The 20,545-nt window shown below is 42.5% G+C and overlaps 2 protein-coding genes across 3 annotated transcripts in view; one reads left to right on the forward strand and one right to left on the reverse strand.

The window, feature by feature from the left end:
* The first annotated feature begins 229 nt into the window (after positions 1 to 229).
* On the forward strand, positions 230 to 11,944 carry PDHA1 (pyruvate dehydrogenase E1 subunit alpha 1). 2 transcript variants are annotated; one of them, XM_042868067.1, is made up of 12 exons: positions 230 to 412; positions 2,300 to 2,314; positions 3,605 to 3,673; positions 4,244 to 4,417; positions 5,146 to 5,272; positions 7,246 to 7,337; positions 7,697 to 7,789; positions 8,397 to 8,552; positions 8,750 to 8,821; positions 9,754 to 9,821; positions 10,668 to 10,776; positions 11,499 to 11,944. In XM_042868067.1, exons 1-12 carry the CDS (start codon positions 344 to 346, stop codon positions 11,667 to 11,669), a joined length of 1,215 nt encoding a protein of 404 aa, XP_042724001.1. In that variant the 5' UTR covers positions 230 to 343; the 3' UTR covers positions 11,670 to 11,944. The 2 variants fall into 2 exon arrangements, with proteins under 2 accessions (XP_042724001.1, XP_042724002.1); XM_042868068.1 differs by lacking the exon at positions 2,300 to 2,314 and having other exon boundaries at positions 231 to 412.
* The window catches only part of MAP3K15 (mitogen-activated protein kinase kinase kinase 15), a 74,379-nt gene continuing 65,525 nt past the window's right edge, over positions 11,692 to 20,545 (reverse strand). The window contains exons 21-29 of the mRNA XM_042868066.1: positions 18,587 to 18,764; positions 17,725 to 17,899; positions 16,619 to 16,804; positions 15,988 to 16,093; positions 14,960 to 15,170; positions 13,992 to 14,104; positions 13,727 to 13,824; positions 13,522 to 13,598; positions 11,692 to 12,751 (exon numbers count right to left, since the gene is read on the reverse strand). Of these exons, the coding sequence (XP_042724000.1) occupies positions 12,670 to 12,751; positions 13,522 to 13,598; positions 13,727 to 13,824; positions 13,992 to 14,104; positions 14,960 to 15,170; positions 15,988 to 16,093; positions 16,619 to 16,804; positions 17,725 to 17,899; positions 18,587 to 18,764 (1,226 nt within the window). The 3' untranslated portion in view covers positions 11,692 to 12,669. The remainder of the gene's footprint in view (positions 12,752 to 13,521; positions 13,599 to 13,726; positions 13,825 to 13,991; positions 14,105 to 14,959; positions 15,171 to 15,987; positions 16,094 to 16,618; positions 16,805 to 17,724; positions 17,900 to 18,586; positions 18,765 to 20,545) is intronic.

The raw sequence follows: 20,545 nt of genomic DNA on the forward strand, positions 1-20,545 counted from the left end.
GAAGAAACGCACGGCTCTCGCTGCCGGGGAGCTGGGCCATCTCTAACAGCACACCCCAGACCCGCCTACCTCCCCAATGGCAGCGCTCACAGCTTCCAAGCAAGAAGACACTGCCTCCAGCCCGACGGTACCGCCCGCGAGCCCCCGAGCATGCGCATGGCGGAGGCGGAACGCAGAGCGAGGCGTCGGTCGGCCCGGCGCTGGGAGTGTGCGTCAGCCGGCTCCGTCACTTTGGTTGGCCGTAGGGCGGGCGGTGCGGTTGGCAGCCGGGGCGGGTTCGGCGGGCGATTGAAGGAGACTCGAGGACGGGACCCCCTCCAGAGTCGTCGCCCCTCCCCGCTCCATGCGCAAGATGCTGCTGGCCGCTCTCTCCCGCGTGCTGCAGGGTCCGGCCGCCGCCGCCGGCAGGACGGTGAGAGGGGCCGGCAGCTGCCGGGGTTGGGAGGGGGTTGGGGACGGCGGGCGCGGAGGGTGGGGGGGGTGCGCGCCGCCTCAGTGGGACGGCGGGGGCGGCCGCTAGCAGCGCGGCCTTTGGGCCGCACGGGGCACGCGCGGTGCTGCAGTGCTTCAGTGGCAGCCCAGGTGTAGGGGTTAACGGCATCACGGAGCCGGAAGGTGGGAGGGACCCGTGGAGGTGACCCAGCCCAAGCCCGTGCTGAACGGAGGCTTTCCTGCCTTTCCCGAGCCGGGCGGGAATATCTCCAAAGGAGGAGACTCCACGGCCTCTCTGGGAAGCCTGCACCAGGGCTCCGTCACCCGCACAGCCGAGAACGTCGCGTGGTGCTGGTGGCAAAAATCGTACTTGAAGAGTTATCTCTGTTTGTTTTTCTTCTCGTGTTATTTTAACTGCTGTGTTTAAAAAAGAAAGAAAAAAAAAAAAAAAAAAAAGAAGCGCTGCGTGCGAGAGCACGCTGTAATACCCAGCCCCCTTGGTGTGGTGCCTGCTGCTGGAGTACGGGAAGTGCACAACCAGCGCTGCAGCCCACGCCTGGCTGTGCCTCCTCCATGGCTTTCGAAGTGGAAACAATGTGCGGATATCCATATTTATCGTGTTTAAAACACATCGTTCCATTTCTGAAACCCTTTTCCAGGCTTTTTGCCTTGAATTTATTTTTATATTGGTATATTCTGAGTGTCAACACAATCAGGGTAAACTTGGTCATCTTATTTCCCTCTACATTCATCTGACTTTTTTTGAAGTGAATCACAGAATCATTAAGGCTGGAAAAGACTTCTAAAATCACCTAGTCCAACCCCCAACCCATCACGCCGTGCCCACCGACCACGTCCCTCAGTGCCACATCCACACGGTTCTTGAACACCTCCAGGGATGGTGACTCCACCATCTCCCTGGGCAGCCTGTGCCACTGCCTCACTGCTCTTTCAAAGAAGTCTTTCCTAATATCTAACCCAGACCTTCCCTGCCACGAGTGTTTTGCCTTTGCTCACTCAAATAATAGTCGTTTAATCTTTTCCTGAGTATTCTTTCAAGTTGTGGGGTTTTAAAAATTACCTCAACGTTTAATATGTTGTGTTTTCTCTCTCACATGAAACATCTTTAGAATTTTCCCTTTTCATTCTCCTTATTCCATTGTAATGACTCTCTGCAAGGAAAAAAAAAATGCCAGCTGGAAAATATATAAACACTGGAGAAGAATGGGAGTTTTCTGACAGCATTAAAGTGTATCTTTTGTCAGCTGAAGGCCAGTTGTCTTTCTGTCCTTGAGAGCAAACCTGTTGCCCTGCTTCAGTGCTGGGGTAGCTCTCTTGCCTAGCAGTCAGAGAGCAGGGTCACCAGGAGGCCTTGCTGTGTGTATTGGGACTATGTGGAATATAGATCTAAAAGCATTTTCTAATTTACAAGTAAAATGTCTGTATTAAAATTTTCAGGTTTGGGTGCCAAAAATGTGTTCCTTTCTCCATGTACTTGGCCTGCTCCTGACATACATTGTTTTCCAGAAGTTCAAACCAGCTCCATTTTGGATATCTTAGTATGGCTTTTGGGATCCTATTGACTGCCAATTATTAACTATTCCTACGCATTTACAAATCACCAAATAAACTGAAGCAGTTTTAACCAATAAGGCATTATTACTACTCTGATCATTTTGTAAAGCGTAAAGATGGGTTTCCATGACTCAAAGCTTGCCTTAAGGGAAACTACTTTTCTCAGTGTTCCAGTTAGCTAATAATTCGCTGATTCTCCTCCCCAAGTTGTTTGTTGCAGTTACTCACACTTCTTTTTTTTTCCTTTCTTTGTTTTTTTTTTTTTTTCTCCTTCCAAATGCTGCTAACCTAGGGAGCTGTTAGTGAGGTAAGACCTGAACCAGTTTTGTCAAGGGTTTTCATATTTGTTTCTTCTGTTGTGTACTGGCCATGTATTTAAGAATTTCTGTAGAAATTCTCCAGCAGTGCTTCTATTCAGGTCTGGAGCTTGGACCAGGCTGACCTGCAGAAGTCCTTTCCAACCTCAGCAATTTGCTGGTTCTGTGAATCCCAGACTCATGACTGACTTCCAGCTCTAGAACTAAAATAGCTTTTTATCACTGGTAATACTGTTGCATCGTGGTAAACAGTGTAGAAACCTGGTTTAAATTAAGAACTCCAAATATTTAATCTGATAACATGGGGGCTTGTGAGGTCATGACAGCCAAACTAAATGGCCAACAGGAGATAACCAACAAGCATTGAGAAATTTCTCCTTGCATTTGTCGCAGTGTTACATGCATCAATCATAGCTTTGTTGGAGACAGCACTGGGTAGCCTCAAAGTTTAAAAACTTTGAGCATATGCAAGTTCCATGGTTGAATAATCTTCTGAAATGTATGTGTGACAATTAGCAATACAACTTTGCTGCTGAAAATCAAGTGGATTCCTCACACTGTGGCCACTGTTGCATGGACAGGCAACTACCACATACTGAAGTTATTTAAGAGTACCAGCTGTTAGTTAATAGACTGTGCACATTCTTTTAGACAGAACAGTAATGTATTTTCAAACATCTTGTCTCTCTCCTACTGTGTCAGCTTTGTAGCTCTGTATTTCATGCACCCTTGGGTAGCTGTGTTGCTACCTGCTTAAATAATACTCTGTCTTTATTATTATTACTTGCATCCTTCCATCTTCTCTCCCCTTAAAAGGAAAGAGATAGTTCACATTCCAGAAGTCTGTTGTGTTGGGTTGTGTTTTTTCTCCCAGGGAAGTTTTTTGTCAAGGTGAAATTGCAGTCAGTGTGAAGAGCCATCTTAATTGGCTGTGTCACTCCTCGTGTAAGAGATCTATCAGGTGAAGGAAAAAATTTATTTTTTTTTACAATGTTAATCCTTTTTATAGTCTTCTCAAGTTACTTGTTTTATTTAGTTCATCAAGGGTATTAAAAAATTAAAATTCTGTTCTCTTTTTCTAATCTTAAATACTGGGTTTTGAAGGAGTTGTAGTGGATGCGTTCAAAATCCAAGTTCTCTGATATTATAATGATCTGCCACTGGAAAGTTTCAGTCACGGAGTATTTCAGTGTCAGCGTGCTGTTAGAAATGATTTGAGACTTTATCAGTTATTGGTAATTATATGTCAGTATTGCTGACATTTTATTTTTCTTTTTAAGGCCTCTCGAGTGATGGTAGCATCACGTAACTATGCTGACTTTGCAAATGAAGCTACGTTTGAAATTAAGGTAAAGAAGCTGAATGCTTAATACTCGTATTCTGCGGAAGCAGCGCTGTAGATCCTGACATGATGGAGCTCACCCCTTACCATTTCAGTTACAAAAGTGCTATGTGGATTTTCAGAACCAAACCCCTTGCTATCTGCTCTGATTTCTACATGGAGTTGGAAATAGTGTGCTTGGATGCATGTAGTCATGTTACTGTGTTAATTCAAACTGAAGTCACGTGCAGGTGTGTTGTATCAAATTCCTTAGGGCATCAGTAGATTTGCTGTGGAGAGACTTGCTCTAATAGGAGATGCCATGTAGGCTATGAAGCAGAATTGTGGCCATCTAGTGCACTGGCAGAGCAATGTGTTTGGTTCGCTCCACTGAATGTGTAAGACTTATTTTTTTGGTAGGGGTACTTAAAATCAGCCCTTCTTGCAACTTGGCGTAGCTCACGGTTTGAGAGAGAAGCTGTGTTGTATATGTTGGGGTTTGCTTTTTTCAAATGACACTAGTACCTGAGTTTGAAACTGATAACTGATAAACAGGATTGATGAGTGTCAAGAAGTAACTGCTTGTTCAACTTCACAGCCGTGTGACCTCCATCGCCTGGAAGAAGGCCCTCCTACCACTGCAGTGCTGACACGAGAGGAGGGGCTCCATTACTACAAGACAATGCAGACCATACGGCGCATGGAGCTGAAGTCTGACCAGCTTTACAAGCAGAAGATTATTCGTGGCTTCTGTCACTTATATGATGGTCAGGTGAGACTCTTCTCCCAAGACATTTGTATACTGTCTTGCCCTATTTAATTTAGGCTTCTGAAATAGATGAGGTAGTAAATCTAGAACTCAGTATCTATGCATGATGTCTGAAGTCATAGCAGGTCTGCGATTTGGGTCATTATCTCCTTACGAGCAATGTCTGAGCACACAAAGGGATCCCTGATTTCTTGGGACAGCAATAGGGAGGGAGAGAAGGCAAGGTGCAGCTGCAGTTCAGCTGAATGTGGGGAATAAGCTATTGTAGCATACTCAATTAAGTGCATTTGGAAGCTCACATCCTCATTATCAAGCCCCACTGATAAGTTTTCTTCCAGCGTCTCACAGATCCTACATCCACTAGAAAGCAACAGTCAGGAGAAGGAACTTAATGAAGTTGGTGAATTGAACTGTAGTTACTTAGATACTTCATCTGGGAGATGAGCATAAATCTGCAGGTCTTTTTACCTTCTCATTTTTTCTTCCTCCCTAATTTTCTTAGTTGCACACAGGACAGGTTGGAATATGGAGCCCAAGGCTATCGTAGCTCCAGATTCTGCAGACAGGCCTATTCCTCCTTGGGATGTAAGGCACTCTGCTGTTGTCTGTGCTTTTCCTCTTTCCTGCTTTATTTCTTGTATGGGGGACCACAGACAGACCGTGCCACGCTGCAGCCTGTGGAAATGGTGTGCTTCCTCTTCATTGCTGAACTTGCTTTCCATTGGTGACAGGAGGCTTGCTGCGTAGGGCTTGAAGTTGCCATAAAGCCTACAGACCACGTGATAACAGCATACAGAGCTCACGGATTTACTTATGCCCGAGGCGTCCCCGTTCGAGAAATTCTCGCTGAACTTACAGGTTTGTGCTAAATGAAATGAGGGTTCCTGGGCTATGTACTAGCCTCAGGATTATTTTTATTAAACTTCAAAATGTTGTTGATGCACAAAGCATACCAGGGATCCAGAAGTGATGTAGTAACATGGCAGAATAAACATTGTTTATGGTCTGTGTTCTGTAATAAAAAGCAGCTGCATCATTAAAGTAACAAGGTTTAAGTGCTGCTACTTCTTGTAGCTCAAAATGTGATTTAGGTAGAATGTATGTAAAATTACTGTTGGATCTGAAAGTATTGTATTTACGTTTATATTTTAAGAAAGGGAGTGGAGAGAAGATACAGGGAGAAATAAACCTGTTGGTTGTAGTTTGGTTGGAGTGGTAGAAAGACAAACTATGCTGAGAATGCCTTTAGTACCTAAAAGATGAAACGTAGGAACCGAGATAATTTGCAGAGTACATTACGTTAATTCTGTCTAATTTTTGGAGAGGTGTCATGGCTAAGGCTGGATGTGGCTCTGGGCAGCGTGGTCTGGTGGTTGGTGACCCTGCAAATATGCAGGGGGGTTGAATAATCATTGTGGTCCTTTTCAACCCAGGCCGTTCTGTGATTCTGTGATAATAGGCAGAGGAAAAAAACAGATATCAGTTCAATGACTTGTTATTAAATCTTTTGATGCTATTAGCTGTGACCCTGTATAAGAAATAACTAAATCACAATTTAACTGAAATGTAACTAGAAAACTATAATTGATGTAATTGCCAAAATTGTTGCCAAACAAAAGGATGTATTCTGCCAAAAGTTAAAGAGGCTTTCTGCTGCCAGCATAGTTCCATTCATAATTAGGGGAATGGCGTGGAGGAATTGTGTATGTTGGACTGGAAGACAGCATAGTATGTGTTGGGGGTGAGCTGTGTGCTCTTAGATAAGTGATTCTGAAAAATTAGAGAAATGGCCTGAGAAATAGGGAGCAAGCTAGGTGAAATACCAATTGGCTGAGCATTACTTGAGCAGAAAAAGAGCTAGGGGCTTGAGAGATTGTTTTTTGACATCTCAAAAAACAATGTTGAAATGTATTATAATTGTATGAGCACAATCCCAGTGCCTAGCATCTGTAGGATCTCTGCTGTAGCAGAGAACAGTATTCTTATGGTTTTTGGTAACTGGTTAGGCAGCTAACAAATGCAAATGCCCAAATACAGATTCATGCAGCACTGGAGGAGGGGATGGCTAGATGGGCATTTCTCAAACTTTCTAGTTGGGAGGTTTAACTTGGGGGAGTGGAGTGGATGGAGAGGATCGAAGAATAGCTTGACTGTGTGGGCGGGAGGAGGTACTTGTGTTAGGAAGGAAAAGGGCAAACGACAGCTTGAACAATGCTGGGGTAGGTATGCAAGGTTGATCTGGAGGCAGGGAGGGAGTTGTGGGTTTTTGTTGAGGTATTGTGTTTGATTCTTTGTCCTGTCTGTAACTTCTGCTTCTGGCTGTTGTTACGGGGAGGACAAGTGTAGATTACTGCAATTAACTTGGAACAGTGTTCATATTTTTCTTGCAGAAGCTAAAGTAAAAGGACTGTAGATACTTCTTGCAGTTCTTGTTGAAGTGCCATGGATTAGATACATGAGAAATGTAGACCATACTGGCTATTTCAAATAGACAGCCACCTGAGATGAGTGTTCTGAAAAATACGAAAGCACTCTGTAGTAAAGTAGGGAATAAAATTAATGAATACATCTTATTCTGTACTTCTCAAGTGATGTTTTCATTAGCATTCTTCCCCCTGGCTTCTTTTATTTGTTTGGTGATACATTAACTATAAGTTCTGTGTGGAGAGGTCTTTATGTCTGATGAGAATCAGCATCTCAACTCTCTTGAGATCTATCTCATGACAACAGTAACATTGCCTCAGTATTATTACCTTTAGGAGTTGAATTAACTGTTACCACTTGTATAGCATTTTTCTTCTGAAAAAAGAAATCACTTGTTCATGTTTCAGGTCGTAAAGGAGGATGTGTGAAGGGAAAAGGAGGATCAATGCATATGTATACCAAAAACTTTTATGGTGGTAATGGTATTGTCGGTGCTCAGGTATATACATGACTTCTGCTTTAAAACACAAGTTCAATTTGGCTGGTGTCCCATCCTAGCATTTCTTCTCAGTTTTCATGATGTGAACTTGTATGCAGCTACTATTGCTTTGTGGCTGCTAAATCTGTTGTTATTCTGGCCTGCTGACAGCTTTGCAATCTGCATCAAGCCAAGAATATAGCTATAAACTATTCTGGCTGCTAGACAGATTGTTACCAACCCATTTCCATTTGTTACCACTCTTGTATCTGTTGAGCACATCCCTGATATCAGAAGTGCCTTCACATTTCACAAGCAACTTGTCTCCAGCATTCTCTCAGCGTTGTTCTAAAATTGTGGTCTGTCCTGTACTGTGACAGGTTCCTCTTGGAGCTGGGATTGCGCTGGCCTGCAAATACTTTGGCAAAAATGAGGTCTGCCTGACTTTATATGGGGATGGTGCAGCCAACCAGGTAAACAAGCTGTCTGAGGTAGCTCTGTGAGTGTGGGCAGTTGGTTTTCCTTCTGTGAACTGAGAGCTCTGCCTTTCTGCTGGGTAGAGGAGCACCTTCCCCTGTCTGTCTAGTGTCTGCAACCCAGACAGCATCTGGCTTTGAATCTGTTGCAATGATGGTTTGAAAAAATGAGTCTGCTGATACCAGTGCATCTTGCTGAACCTCTTATTTTGAGACAATTATCTTCGTTTTACTGGCAGAGAAATAAAGCCAGATGGAAAGAAGTGATGTAGAGTGCACTGTTGATTTTTACCTTCCCACCTTCAAAACATATGGCATTCAAGGGTCCCTTCCAACTCAGATCATTCTGCGTTTTGTGCTGCTCTAACACAGAGACTGAAATGGGTTAAAACTTAAGAAATTCTATGAACTATGAGTGGAGATAAAAGTTACTTTTATAATATAACTTCTCTTTTATTGCTGCTGAGCTGCAGCAAGAGTCTAGTTTCAGATCACTTCTGGTTATCAAAAGTTTTACTAGCTGCAGCTGAATGATTTTTCAGTAGAGCCTACTGCTTGAAATGTGAGCTCCCTGTCCAGACAGAACTTGCTCCTTTTCTTTCAGGGCCAGATATTTGAAACATACAATATGGCAGCCTTGTGGAAGCTGCCTTGTATTTTCATCTGTGAGAACAATCGGTATGGAATGGGAACCTCAGTTGAAAGAGCTGCAGCCAGTACTGACTACTACAAAAGAGGAGACTTCATCCCAGGGCTTAGAGTGAGTACAGCTCCAGCGTGCTTTGAGGCATGTGTGTGCAATACATACATGCCTGTGTATTTCTATCTATAAATATATTTATAAATATTTTTAAAAATAGGAAATTTAAGATTGAGTTCCTATTGCATTTGTGATATGAAGGTACTGAATTTGAAAGTTTGTTTTCCGGTCTCTTTTTGACTTGTGCTGTGCATCAGGTGGATGGCATGGACGTTCTCTGTGTTCGAGAAGCAGCCAAGTTTGCAGCTGAGTACTGCAGAGCTGGAAAAGTAAGTCGGTAGCCATTCCTTTACCATAGGTGAAACTTTCAGCAATAATTGATGCATAAAACATTCCCCAAGTTAGCCTAGCTTTCTGTAGTTACTGTAGAATTGTTTGTTTGACCTTATTTCCTCTGTTTCTCCAGAGTAAGGAATCTACTACTAATTAAGTCGTTCTTTAATTTTGTTAGAGCTGTTAACATGCAGTTGGTATTCAGCCAAGCTTTAAGAAAAAAAAGAATCTTGAGACCTTGTTAACTTCTTTCTCCTTCCTAGCAACCCTTCTTAAACTCTGTTGTGAAAAACGTTTTGACTGTTAGGCAGCTTTGTTCTTTATGAAGAAATTTATGAGGGGAAGGGGCACAAAAAATAATTCTACATTTACTACAAAAGGAAAGTGATTTTTTGTGAGACTAGATGTATGGCAACGAGAGAGATTTTTATGTACCTGCCTAGAAATACGTACAAAACTGTATGGAACCTTAATGGTTTTTCAGCATCAGTGCCTGTCACCCAAGAATAAAACTGTTCTGACATATCTGATGTTATGTGAAATGATGTTTGTGCTTGGAATGTACAGAAGGAAGTTTGCGCAGAAGAACAAGCTGCTGGGAGTTACGGTCTTGAAGTGAAATTATGAGCAATTTGAAATACTCTGGGTAATGGTGGAAAGGCATTGGAAGGGACCAGATTGCTTAACAGTGCTCAATAAGGACATGAAAGTAAATGCTAGTAGTTATCAACATACTTCTTCATTTAAGAGGAGTTTTCTTTTGCTGCTTGTGATAATGATAGGTGAATTGGTTAAACTAAGAGAGAAAGTTGAATTAAAAACATTTGTCAGTTGTACAATTCAAACAATTCACCTGTAGCAAATAGTGCTATAACACAAATGGATTGCTCAAGGTGCTACTGCTCTCTGTATGTTCTTTCTTTTTAAGGGTCCTATTGTGATGGAGTTGCAGACATACCGTTATCATGGCCACAGTATGAGTGATCCTGGCATAAGGTACCATGGAAACCCTGTGTTAGCATTCACTGAAAACAATGAAGTATTGATGGTCAAAATCCCGGCACTGCGTGAAATGCATGAAGGTTATGACAAAATCACTGTGACAAGTCTGACCACTCAGCCCTTGTTTTATTTTCAGTATTAAGAAATGGAGTTTTCAGAACAAGCAATATCTGCTCAATTTCTGTACCTTTTATTAATGAATTCTGCATTCTGTATGACTTTGTGGCATATTCTAAGAAAAGCAGTGCACTTTTCCAGGGTTTTTGGAGTACATAAAAATCCTATAAGCTGAAAGTAAAGGAACAGCTGGAGTGTCCAGTCAAATGGAACGTTTTGTTTCTTAAGAAGCACAAGCATACAGGTGCCAAAAAGCCTAGGGCCTTGAGCCATGCAACAAATTCAGACCGATGTACATGAAGTAGTCATATACCTTAATGCTTCATTGGAAACCTGTAGTGCATTGGAAGTTTTGATTGAGTTCGTTAAACGTATCCCTCTGTAAGTTCTGTGACCCAAGCTAATAGCACAGAGCAACTCATAGAGCTCCCACTGCTCTTTCCATTAGTAGAGACAGGGAGGGAGAAATACAGCTTCATAGTAGCCATCTCAGCTACAGCAGCTTTCCTTCTGCTGCCCACATCATATTTAAGTCTGGATCTATTTCAGTTTCCACTTTCAAATCCAAGAAGTCTTCTGGATGTAGCCATGCTGTACTTTGGATAATGAATACTGCTGTATTTTCATTGCATTCCTGACACCTTTTCTCCAAAAACGAGCTGCGTCATTACTTTGATTCAAGAGAATTATTGAAGTTCATCTGTTTGCTTGTGTTCCTCCTAGCTATCGCACTAGAGAAGAAATTCAAGAAGTGAGAAGCAAAAGTGATCCCATTACTTTGCTGAAGGACAGAATGATCAACAATAACCTTGCTAGCGTTGAAGAATTAAAGGTATGGCTTTTAGTAAATGTTTAAGCAAGCTCTTTTGCATTCATGTACTATTTATCTCCTATTTATTCGCTTGTTCTTTGAGCTTTTTTATTAGAATGTAACTTTTTGGTGATTGATAATAAAATTTTGTTGCACGCTAGCTAATGCAGTTGTGCTGTGCAGGAACTGCTTTTTGCTTTTGGGTGCTGAGTGTAACTCAGTGCAGGTTCTGTGAGCGTTAGTGTTTCAAATACATCTCTTCTCACGCTGGCTTCTAAGAAAACAAAATTGTCCACCTGAGCTAGAAAGCAGGTAAGCCTCTGAACTTTGAGTCTTACATTGGCACTGGTCAGTGGTGGTAAAGAATCTTAGTGAAGGAGCCAGAAGCTCCCTAAGCAAGTGATGTAAATATCCTGATTATTCTGCTATTGAGATCTCCTTGGAGCTTGTAAAGGTCCGTGCATCAGAAGTTGGGTGGGTTCATGCCTGACCTGCAGGGTTTCAGTCACATTTCTCTGTATACTTGCATTGCTTTGCAGAAAGAGAACGCAAAAAAGAAAATGCTCATTGTGGTCTTGTTCCTCTGTACTGTTCTTTGCTTTAGAAGGGAGGAAACTTACAGTTCTCTAATTTTTTATAGGCAGCTTTAATACTAGGTCTGATCACTGTTTCATCATCACTTTTAAATTCAGTATATTGATGCTTTTTCTGAGATGTCTTCTAATTAGCGTTTCTTTGTTTAGGAAATCGATGTGGCAGTGAGAAAAGAGATAGAGGAAGCTGCTCAGTTTGCTACCACTGACCCAGAGCCCCCACTGGAAGAACTTGGTAACCACATTTACTTCAATGAGCCGCCCTTTGAAGTGCGTGGTCCCAACCAGTGGATTAAGTATAAGTCTCTCAGCCATTCGTAAGAGTGAGTGCATTTACAAGAACTGTAATGACTCAGAAACCTTAATCTTTATTTAACACCTCCTCTTTCAAAAGAAGAGGTGTTGAGTAAGGCAGTCCCCTCCCAGTACAGATTGTTTTAAACATGCCTGAATGTTGTTGCAGAAGGAGCTGAACAATGAGAAAGCAGCAGTTTATTTAAATTGCTATATATTTGCTTCACATGTTTTCTTTGGATTGCTGTATTTGTCATGTACAGTGTAAAAATAAAAAGAAATAAAATTAAACTTTAACAACATTTAATCTGGTTTCCTGCTTTTTTTTTTTTAAAGCAGTTGATAAAGAAAATAAAGACCTTTTAGGTTTGCCACGATTTTACTGCAGCCAAATTACAAATCAAAACCATCATGCAGGCTTTGCTTAGTTGCTCACTGAGAGTAGCTTTCATACACAAAGCTATGTACAGTTGTAGAGGAAGAAGTGACATACACTACAGCTTAACCCCTTCCTGCTTAAACCATCAGCCAGCACACCTGTCACCCATTCTAAGTTCAGTGTGCACAATGCTAAAGCCAATTCAGGTGCCTGGTAAAGTCTTCATTCTGCCTCTCCCAGCTCCCTGTATTCCCCTCAGCCACTTCTCTATTAGGACAGTACAAGAAGCTAAAAAACCAAAATGTCCTCAGATCTAGGCAGCACTGCTCAGATACAACTAAAACATTGGTCTGTTATCAACATTGTTTTTCTCCTAGAGCCAAACCTTAGCATCGTACCAGACACTATGAAGAAAATCAACTCTGTCTCAGCTAAGGCTTTATATTTACAGTGATAGGGCATTTGTCTTCTGTGCTACTCTTCCATAAGCTGTTACTACTTACTGTGTATTATGCTGATGGTCAAAGAGCTATGTAATTGTGCAAAACCTGCAAAGCAGGGAGACTACGTACATATATACATCCAATAATTTAGGAATGTATCTATCTTTCATTTGCTTACTCCCATTACACATCTGTTTCCAAAGAGCTATCCTTCTGCCTCCATGGACTTATCAGGCGTTTGTCGGTGGGTTAATATTGCATTCCAAATTCTGCAGAGAAGTCCGCCACTGTCTCAAGAAGAATAGAGAACAATTAGGGACAGCAGTAACTGGTTAGAGAAAAACCATCATCTCCGTTACTTCAAAGTGTGCAAGAAGTAAACTCTAAAGTGGCTGGAAAGTTGCCTGATGGAAAGGGACCTTGGTGTACTGACGGGCAGTCAGCTGAATATGAGCCAGCAGTGTGCCCAGATGACCAAGAAGGCCAATGGCATCCTGGCTGGTATCAGGAGTGGTGTGGTGAGCAGCACTAGGGAAGTCATCCTGTCCCTGTACTCTGCACTGGTGAGGCCTCACCTCTAGCACTGTGTTCGGTTTTGGGCACCTGAGTACAGAAGGAACATGGAGGTGCTGGAGCAGGTCCAAAGAAGGGCAACAAGGCTCATGAAGGGCTTGGAGAATGTGCCATAGGAGGAGAGACTGAAGGAACTGGGGCTGTTCAAGCTTATGGCCAAACAATTTCTTCCATATCAGCCAGAGATTAAGAATGACAATGAAACAGGGAGAAAAAATAAGTAAATTCCTCATGCCTATAAGACCATTTGGTGCTGAATGGCAGAGAAACAGTCCTCAGTCATGGTAAATACAAAAAGTTTGAGGGCATGTTATAACTTACTGTATAGTTTATGTTATGTTGTTATAGTGTGGCAGTCAGTGTTCATACGTTAACAGAAGACCAGAGTGAATTAATAGGCCTATAAGAATATCATAACATCTACCCTTCCCCCCCTTTCTTATTAATTAAGCTCTCAGCAGTGACCTAAGATGTAGTTCCTTACCGCAGTTGAAGGCATCGCAAATCATCCTTAGTGACGTCATTAAGGACAGTACTCAGTGTATAATCCTCTTCAGCAAACTGAAAGGGAAATTTGTTCTTAAGTAAATAAGTATTCCTCCTTTGAAACCCAACTGCTAACAAGGGCTGACTTTAAAAAAAAAAAAAAAAAAAAAAAAAAAAAAAAAAAGGTATGTATATATATTTACCCTTCTAATGGTATCCGGGTCTGCCCCTTGTTGTTTCAGCCAGTTTGTGAGCTCTGGGTCTGCATTCTCTTTTAAAGCTGATGCAGGCCACTGCCAGTCTTTAACAGAAAAAATAATAAGAAGTCATTACACCTCAAAACTAGGAAAAAAGTGGTGGTTTTGAAACTATTTAAGCTTCAAATACAAGATCCAAATCACGCTTTAACCAAACCCATGAACTTGGACATACATACTGTCAAAGTACTCACTTAGTATCTTCTCATACCTCCGGGTTTAAGTCTTAATTGAAGCAAGTGCAGTTCCTGTGTTTTTTGCTCCAAAGATCGTTGTAAGAGTGTCTGATACTCCTTCTCCTTTTGAACGAGTTTTTCCAAAAGCCTGTTAGCATACAAGAGAGATAAACAGCCACCATACTGAGAATAAATCCAACTGAAAAAAACCCACATTTTTTAACAACTGCCACGGGACTTGACACAAGGGATACTTGATGCTCTTTAGTAACATATCTTTATGACCTAAAAATCTTAAGATTCCTTTTTTGTTGCCTGACTCTCAGCTTGGTGGTAGCACTTTAAGGCCCTCATCTTTACAGCAGAATTTAGTAAATATGATGTAAATTCTTTTCCTGGTGTTCAGCAGTTTCTCTGGGCAGAGTTTCTATCTTTCTTTATAATTTACTGCAAGGCAGTGTAACACTGTGGTGATTTACTTTGCATCCGTACAGAAGGTGTATCAGCAGCAACATACAAATATAACTCATATAGTAGGAAAGGGGCTTCGATGAGCTCTGCGTACACTCATTAATGAGCCTGCCACATCTTATGAGCTATTCTGGCCATCCCCTGCAGGAGAAAGAAGGAACATTGTCCCTCTGGTATCTACTGCCCCATTTTCATAAAACTTGCAAGAACATCTCTGATTGTGTCACTAGGTGAGGTGGCATCTAAGGCAGTAGGAAAGAAACAAACGATGTTACACAGGCATCATTACTTAACAGAAATCCACCAGGACACACTGCAACACAAAAATTGAATTGACAGAAATGAAAGCTGTACTGATAGCTGTTGAGTTGTCATAGTGGTGCTGCCAGTGCCCTCTGAATCCATTTGTGTTGCTGTCAGGTGTGCTTTGTCACCAGGTAAGTACACATCAGTGCAGGAAGCATGTCTGAGAGCTTTTTAAAGGCCCTAGAAATAAACACATAGTGTTTGTGTATGGTTGTGTACGGGTTACCTTATGGTCTCTTGTTTTAGTCTGCCCAATTCCAGGCTAAGCTGCTGCTGAGCCTCGTGTGACACCACGGAACTGAGGGTGCTAACTCCTGATGTGACAGCAGCATCCTCTGTCCCATTTTGTTCAGAGGGCCGGAAACTCTCTTCCACTTCATCGCAATCTTTGTCGCCACCCTCAGTTTCTGATGCTGGCTCAAAGTGAGCACGAAGTTCTGATAAAACAAAACATCGTAAGATTTTATTTGGACTGGTTTATCTCCATGGGGTAGTGCAGTTTGCTCTTTGCTACTGCAGGTGAAGGAGCCTCAGCTCAGGCTGAGGCCTTGTTTCATGATGCACAGAGGACTAGGGAAAGCCTTATTAGCTGGACCATGGATGTTACAACATCAGTGCTAAAAGGAGTGCCACAGCACATTTGGACTGAAAGGGCTCACTATCAGTAAGTTCAGAACATTCTCATATTGGAAATGGTGTTTGGCACTTCAGAGTTACAAAACTGCTCAGAGTTCCAGCTAAGCCTTACTCCTGGACAGGCCACCATCTTTTAACCTCCTCCCTTTTGGTGATGGTGGAGCTTGTTCCCACTACCTACCCATCTATAGACCAAGACTATTTCTCCTCATGTAAATGCACTGCCACTGCATCAGTTCCAGAGCTGAGCAGTCATTTGCCAGAACACATAACCAGACCAGACAAGCAACATTAACCATTTGGATATTATCTAAATGTCTATTCAAACGTATGAAGTCATTTTCTTTCCGACTACAAATGGTCCAGCTTGGACTAAGCTTCATCTTTGGACCAGACTGGTGATGTAGAACCACTGGTACCCATTGTGTGCTTTGGTACTGCAACTGTGGCATTAATCCTCACAATCGATGCTTCTTTCTGATCCCATATCTTTGATGTAGTAGCACAGGGGATGTGGGTAATGACATGCTGATGGAGTACACTGAAACCTGTTCTATTTGCTACACAAATGCACAATCAGCTTTTCCTGTTAGTTTGTTAACAACTGGATTGTTTTACCTGGAATAAGAATGGTGACCGCTGCTTGGACTGCACGGCGAATTATATTGTCCATTGCAAACATCCAGTGGGGCCTTATTAAATGATTTCTTAACACTTTGTTAACCTGCAGATATATGAGCAAGTAAAAGTAAGTTAAGTTGCAACAAACAATATTTACTTGCATCTTAGGAAACAAAATCTTGTTTTTCAGTAATAAGTTGAAGTTTTCAGTGTAAGAATCACCAAAGCCCTCCCAACTTTTGAAAGGCTAAACAACCAATTTGACAGTTTTAGTCTAGAGCTCTCAAACCAGACCATGACATTCATGTCCCTGTACCATACAATGGGAGGTGAATAGAAAGCAAATGCAGGATGCAGAACAAACTTTAGAGCTTGCTGGTAGCCCATAGGCAGCCCTTCAGCCGTGCTCAGCTTCATGGCCAGGATGGAAGCACCCATGTCACTGAAGCTGAGGCTACAATCCATTAGGGCTTCAGCTCCATGTGCCCCTCTGCAGCTTTTCTGATGGCTGTTCAGCAAGAACAGGAACAGGGGGTGAGGTGAGGAAGAGTGGGGAGCAACAAACCCCTGCACTGAGAGGTCTGTCCAAGAAGAATTCCTCTCCTTCTGAGCCAGGCAAGGAACTCACCGCATCCTGAAATCCAAAGAGCACCAGATGAATCTGATTGATGGAAGTGCTGTCAAAGTCCAGATCCATTTTCAATTTGGATATGGTAGAAGCCATCACTCTGTGCTCAGGAGAGCGTATGAAGTCCCTTAAAATCCCAATAATTTGCTTGATGTGGGCCATTGAAAGCTGCAGTTCTTCAGAGCTCTGGGGAAAAGATAATGAAAGCCTATCGAGTAAATCCCAATGTCGTATCTAATTAGTAGTATTTGTGTCTAGGTTACAATTTTTTTGTAGCATCTAGGTTTGCACCTGTATGTTTCACACCCAAGCAGACACCACAGAACTTTTGATTCTGCAAAGTCTTGATTTTCTCCCTTTGTCTATGTTTTTTCTAATCAGTAATTCCTATTTTCCAAAAATGAATCACACCTGCTGCTATCGTGGCTGTCACAAAGAGAGGTTCAAGATAATATTTACACATTTGTCCAACATACTGTAGAGGGCAGCTTTCCTCCATAAAAGCAGCAGAGTGAGCTGGTAAGAGACCCAAGTGTTCGTAGATGTGTCCCTACAATAACTCTGGACTTCCAAGCAATTGCGTAAACATTATATAATCATGATGTTTATGCACCCACCTATTGTAAGTCAGAAAAAGCTCTACGATTACACAGCAACAGCTCACAAATGTTCATTCTCTGATTTGCAGAACATACCCCCTACAGTTAAAGCCATTTCAGTACATGTAAGAACAGCCACCTGTGTAATTAAAAGGAAAAGGGCAAGTATTACAGAAATAATTGAAAGATGATTAAAGTAATGCTACAGAACAGCTGGGGACTGAGGTAGGATGTGCTTTACTAAATAATCCTTCTTTATCCTGGAAAATATTTAAAACTGTTGTTACTTCTGATTGAGATGTCACATACGCATTTTAGACTCTGTTAAGGCTGTGAACTATTTCATAATTTTGTCCTAAAAAAATCTGGGCTACAGAAACGTAAAGTCCTATCAATTTACTGCTGTTGGCATCTTCATTTATGAGTTTTTAGGAAAGGAGTGATGCTGGCTACTTGGCTTGTCACTCTCCTTTTGAAGCAGGAACAGAAGAGCTGAAATGAAATTACCTGTGCAATACAGTCCTGCAAATTTGAAGCAACTTTATTCTGTTCTTCCTTGAGAATTTTATATAGAATTGCCCGGCGTTCGCTGTCCTTCCGTAGCAGGAACAGACCACAGTCCTTATCCTCACTGGAAGGAGAGAAACTTCTGTCCTCCAGGGCCAGGCCCTCATCAGGCACACTGCATCAGCAACAGGGCCACAAAAAAGAGACTTCAGAATTGCCCACATGGCAGCTCTGTGAGTAGGAAGCAGGGGTAATTGGTAGGTGCAAAAGTGAGTTAAACTATAGCAGGACATTGATCACACTGCTAAACACTGATTGAGAGAGAAGAGGACTCGTATCCTCAGCTGATGAAAACCTCAGTGGTGGCACAACACTGATGTCACTCTACTGAGAAATGACACCATCATCAGCCAGCACTGGCTCAGTTTTGGGGAGGAAAGCTGAGAATTTTGGGCTGAGATTGCTGTTTATGTCTTCTGGTCCCGTACTGTAGAACACTCATTTGAAAGCATTGGTTTGTGCTCTCTGATCAGCAAAGCTGTCTGCTACCCTTTTCTCATGTTCTCTTGAGAGTACTTGGAAGGGGGCAGCTCATCTACTGCTGAATCACTCAATGGGAGACCAACATTTATTCACTGGGGAAAAAAGATACATAAATAAACGGAATCTTTAAAGAGAAAGAATAACTGTTCATTAGTTAAATAATGCTTAAATTAACTGGTATCTTGCCTGCAAACTGCCTCACTATTTAACACACCTGCTTAACTAGTCATCACGTGAAATAAATGCCCCCAAATAGAATAAAACATGAATTAAATCCACACAGCCCTCACAAGTGTCAAATGAAAAGCAACCATTTTACCTCAATAAATGGGCAATGGGATGCCTTGTCTGAATCTCCAAAATGGATCTCTTTGGCCTCTCAAAAAACACATCATGCTGTACATCAGAGTCTGGAGAAACAGAGCCGTGCTCGCTGCTGCTGCTGCCAGCCTGTTCTCCGTGGACTGGCAGAGGGAGGGATGCGTTCCGATTGTAATCTGTGAGCAGACAACACAGAACATGAAGCAGACAGAAGCAGGAAGAACTTCTTAGTGCTTAAAAGAAGAAAAAGGAATGCCATTTTGGTACTCTTACTTGCATGCAGATGCACGCTCCCCTGCGTTGCTGTTCTCACAAAGGGCTACCAGTGACATACAGCTGTTTGAGGAGCCTGTCTTGGATGCACAGGGCCAATCACCAACACAGCCAGATCCCAGCGGGGAGCACCCCCTGGCCCAGCCCCTCCTGCCTCACTGAGAAATTTCTGTGGCATTGAGGGACGTGGTGGGCATCATGGTGATGGGTTTGTGGTTGGACTGCATGATCTTAGAGGTCTTTTTCAACCTTAATGATCCTGTGACTCCATTTCTCTGCTCCCACTCCAACACCCGCGGCATCATCCTCATCTGCATCTCCCTCTGCCCTCAGTAAGGATTCCCTCTCTAAGGTCCAACCTAAAGGAAGGCTCTTGTCCCATTCCAATTCATCTTGAAAGAAGAAAAAAAGTAACCTACAAAGAGCTTGCTGTAATCCTGATTGCTATTGTGCATCTGTGTGATAGGAAAGCCAAAGAAGTCCTGCCTCTCAGAGTCTGCACATGCACAAAGCTAAAATATCACAAAAGTTATGTTTGTCACTACAGATGGTGAAGGAAAGCAATGAGGTAGAGTGGGAGGAAAGAAGCTGGAAGTTCTTCAGACAGCTCTGATATCCTCCATAGTGCATGACAGATGTTCAAATGGCTGAGGTTAAACAGTCACAGAGATGAAACAAGGTATGTCAAACTGTGAGAATGAGCTCAAGGCTTCTCAGCAGCACAGAAAATTGAAAGTTGCTGTCCCAGGGGTACAAGGCTGAGATCTGATGTGAGCTACTTCTATTATCAGAAAGAAAAGGAAAAAAAAAAAAGACAGATAGGATGGAAAGACGTGGGAAAAGACAGGAAATGGGTACTGAGGGAAAAGGTGAGAAGATGAAATGAACTGTTGCAGCTGCAGGGCCGTGGCCTGCTTCATGCCCACATCTCCCCATAGAGATGGCTGTTGCAGCCAACACAGCTCTCTCTGGCTCCAGGGCAGCCATGCACACATTCAGTTGCAGCTGCTGCCTTTCCTCCTCTCAAACAGGATGCAGTGTTTGTATCATTTGTCTGCTATGCTCATTGCCATGGCCAACACTGAGCTTGCTTCCTGCTGCTCCCAGTGCTCTCCTGCAGCAGCAGCTCCTTGGGTTATCCCAAAGAGCCCCACCATCAGAGCTCAGCTCTCCGCTAACCCAGTCTGGCTTCAGGGACTGCAGTTCTTTTCTCCCACTGCCTCTCAGGACAGAGATGCCCACTTCCTTTCTGAAAACAGCTCAGCCAGATGTAATAAATTAATTTCTAGTTCTCCCTCATGCCCCCTTTAGAATTCCATTCCTCTTCTTTCAAAAGTTCTCTGCCATGGGGAAAAATGATCAAAAAGAGAAGCAATTCAGTTTGCACTGGAAACCTGAGCATGTCTATGTGCAGACACAGGAAGTAAGATCACTGGATTTTTCTTATTTTTTAAATGGACAGTTCCCTCAAACACTGATTTATTTGATAAGTCTATACTTACAGTTGTTTCTCTTATCACTGAGAATGCGGCTGATACACTGGGGAAGAAGGAGGAAGCACGCTAGGTGGATAAATCTAAACAACCCCCTTCAGCAAACAGAGCCAAATTTTCAAGTTCCGTATCAGGTTGGACAATGCTGACCAAATGTCAACAGAAATAACTGACAGACCCATTTCCAGGTG

The sequence above is a fragment of the Lagopus leucura genome, unplaced genomic scaffold (genome assembly GCF_019238085.1).
Source record: "Lagopus leucura isolate 7727_CA_CO unplaced genomic scaffold, USGS_WTPT01 Super-Scaffold_100001, whole genome shotgun sequence".
Classification (NCBI taxonomy): Eukaryota; Metazoa; Chordata; class Aves; order Galliformes; family Phasianidae; genus Lagopus; species Lagopus leucura.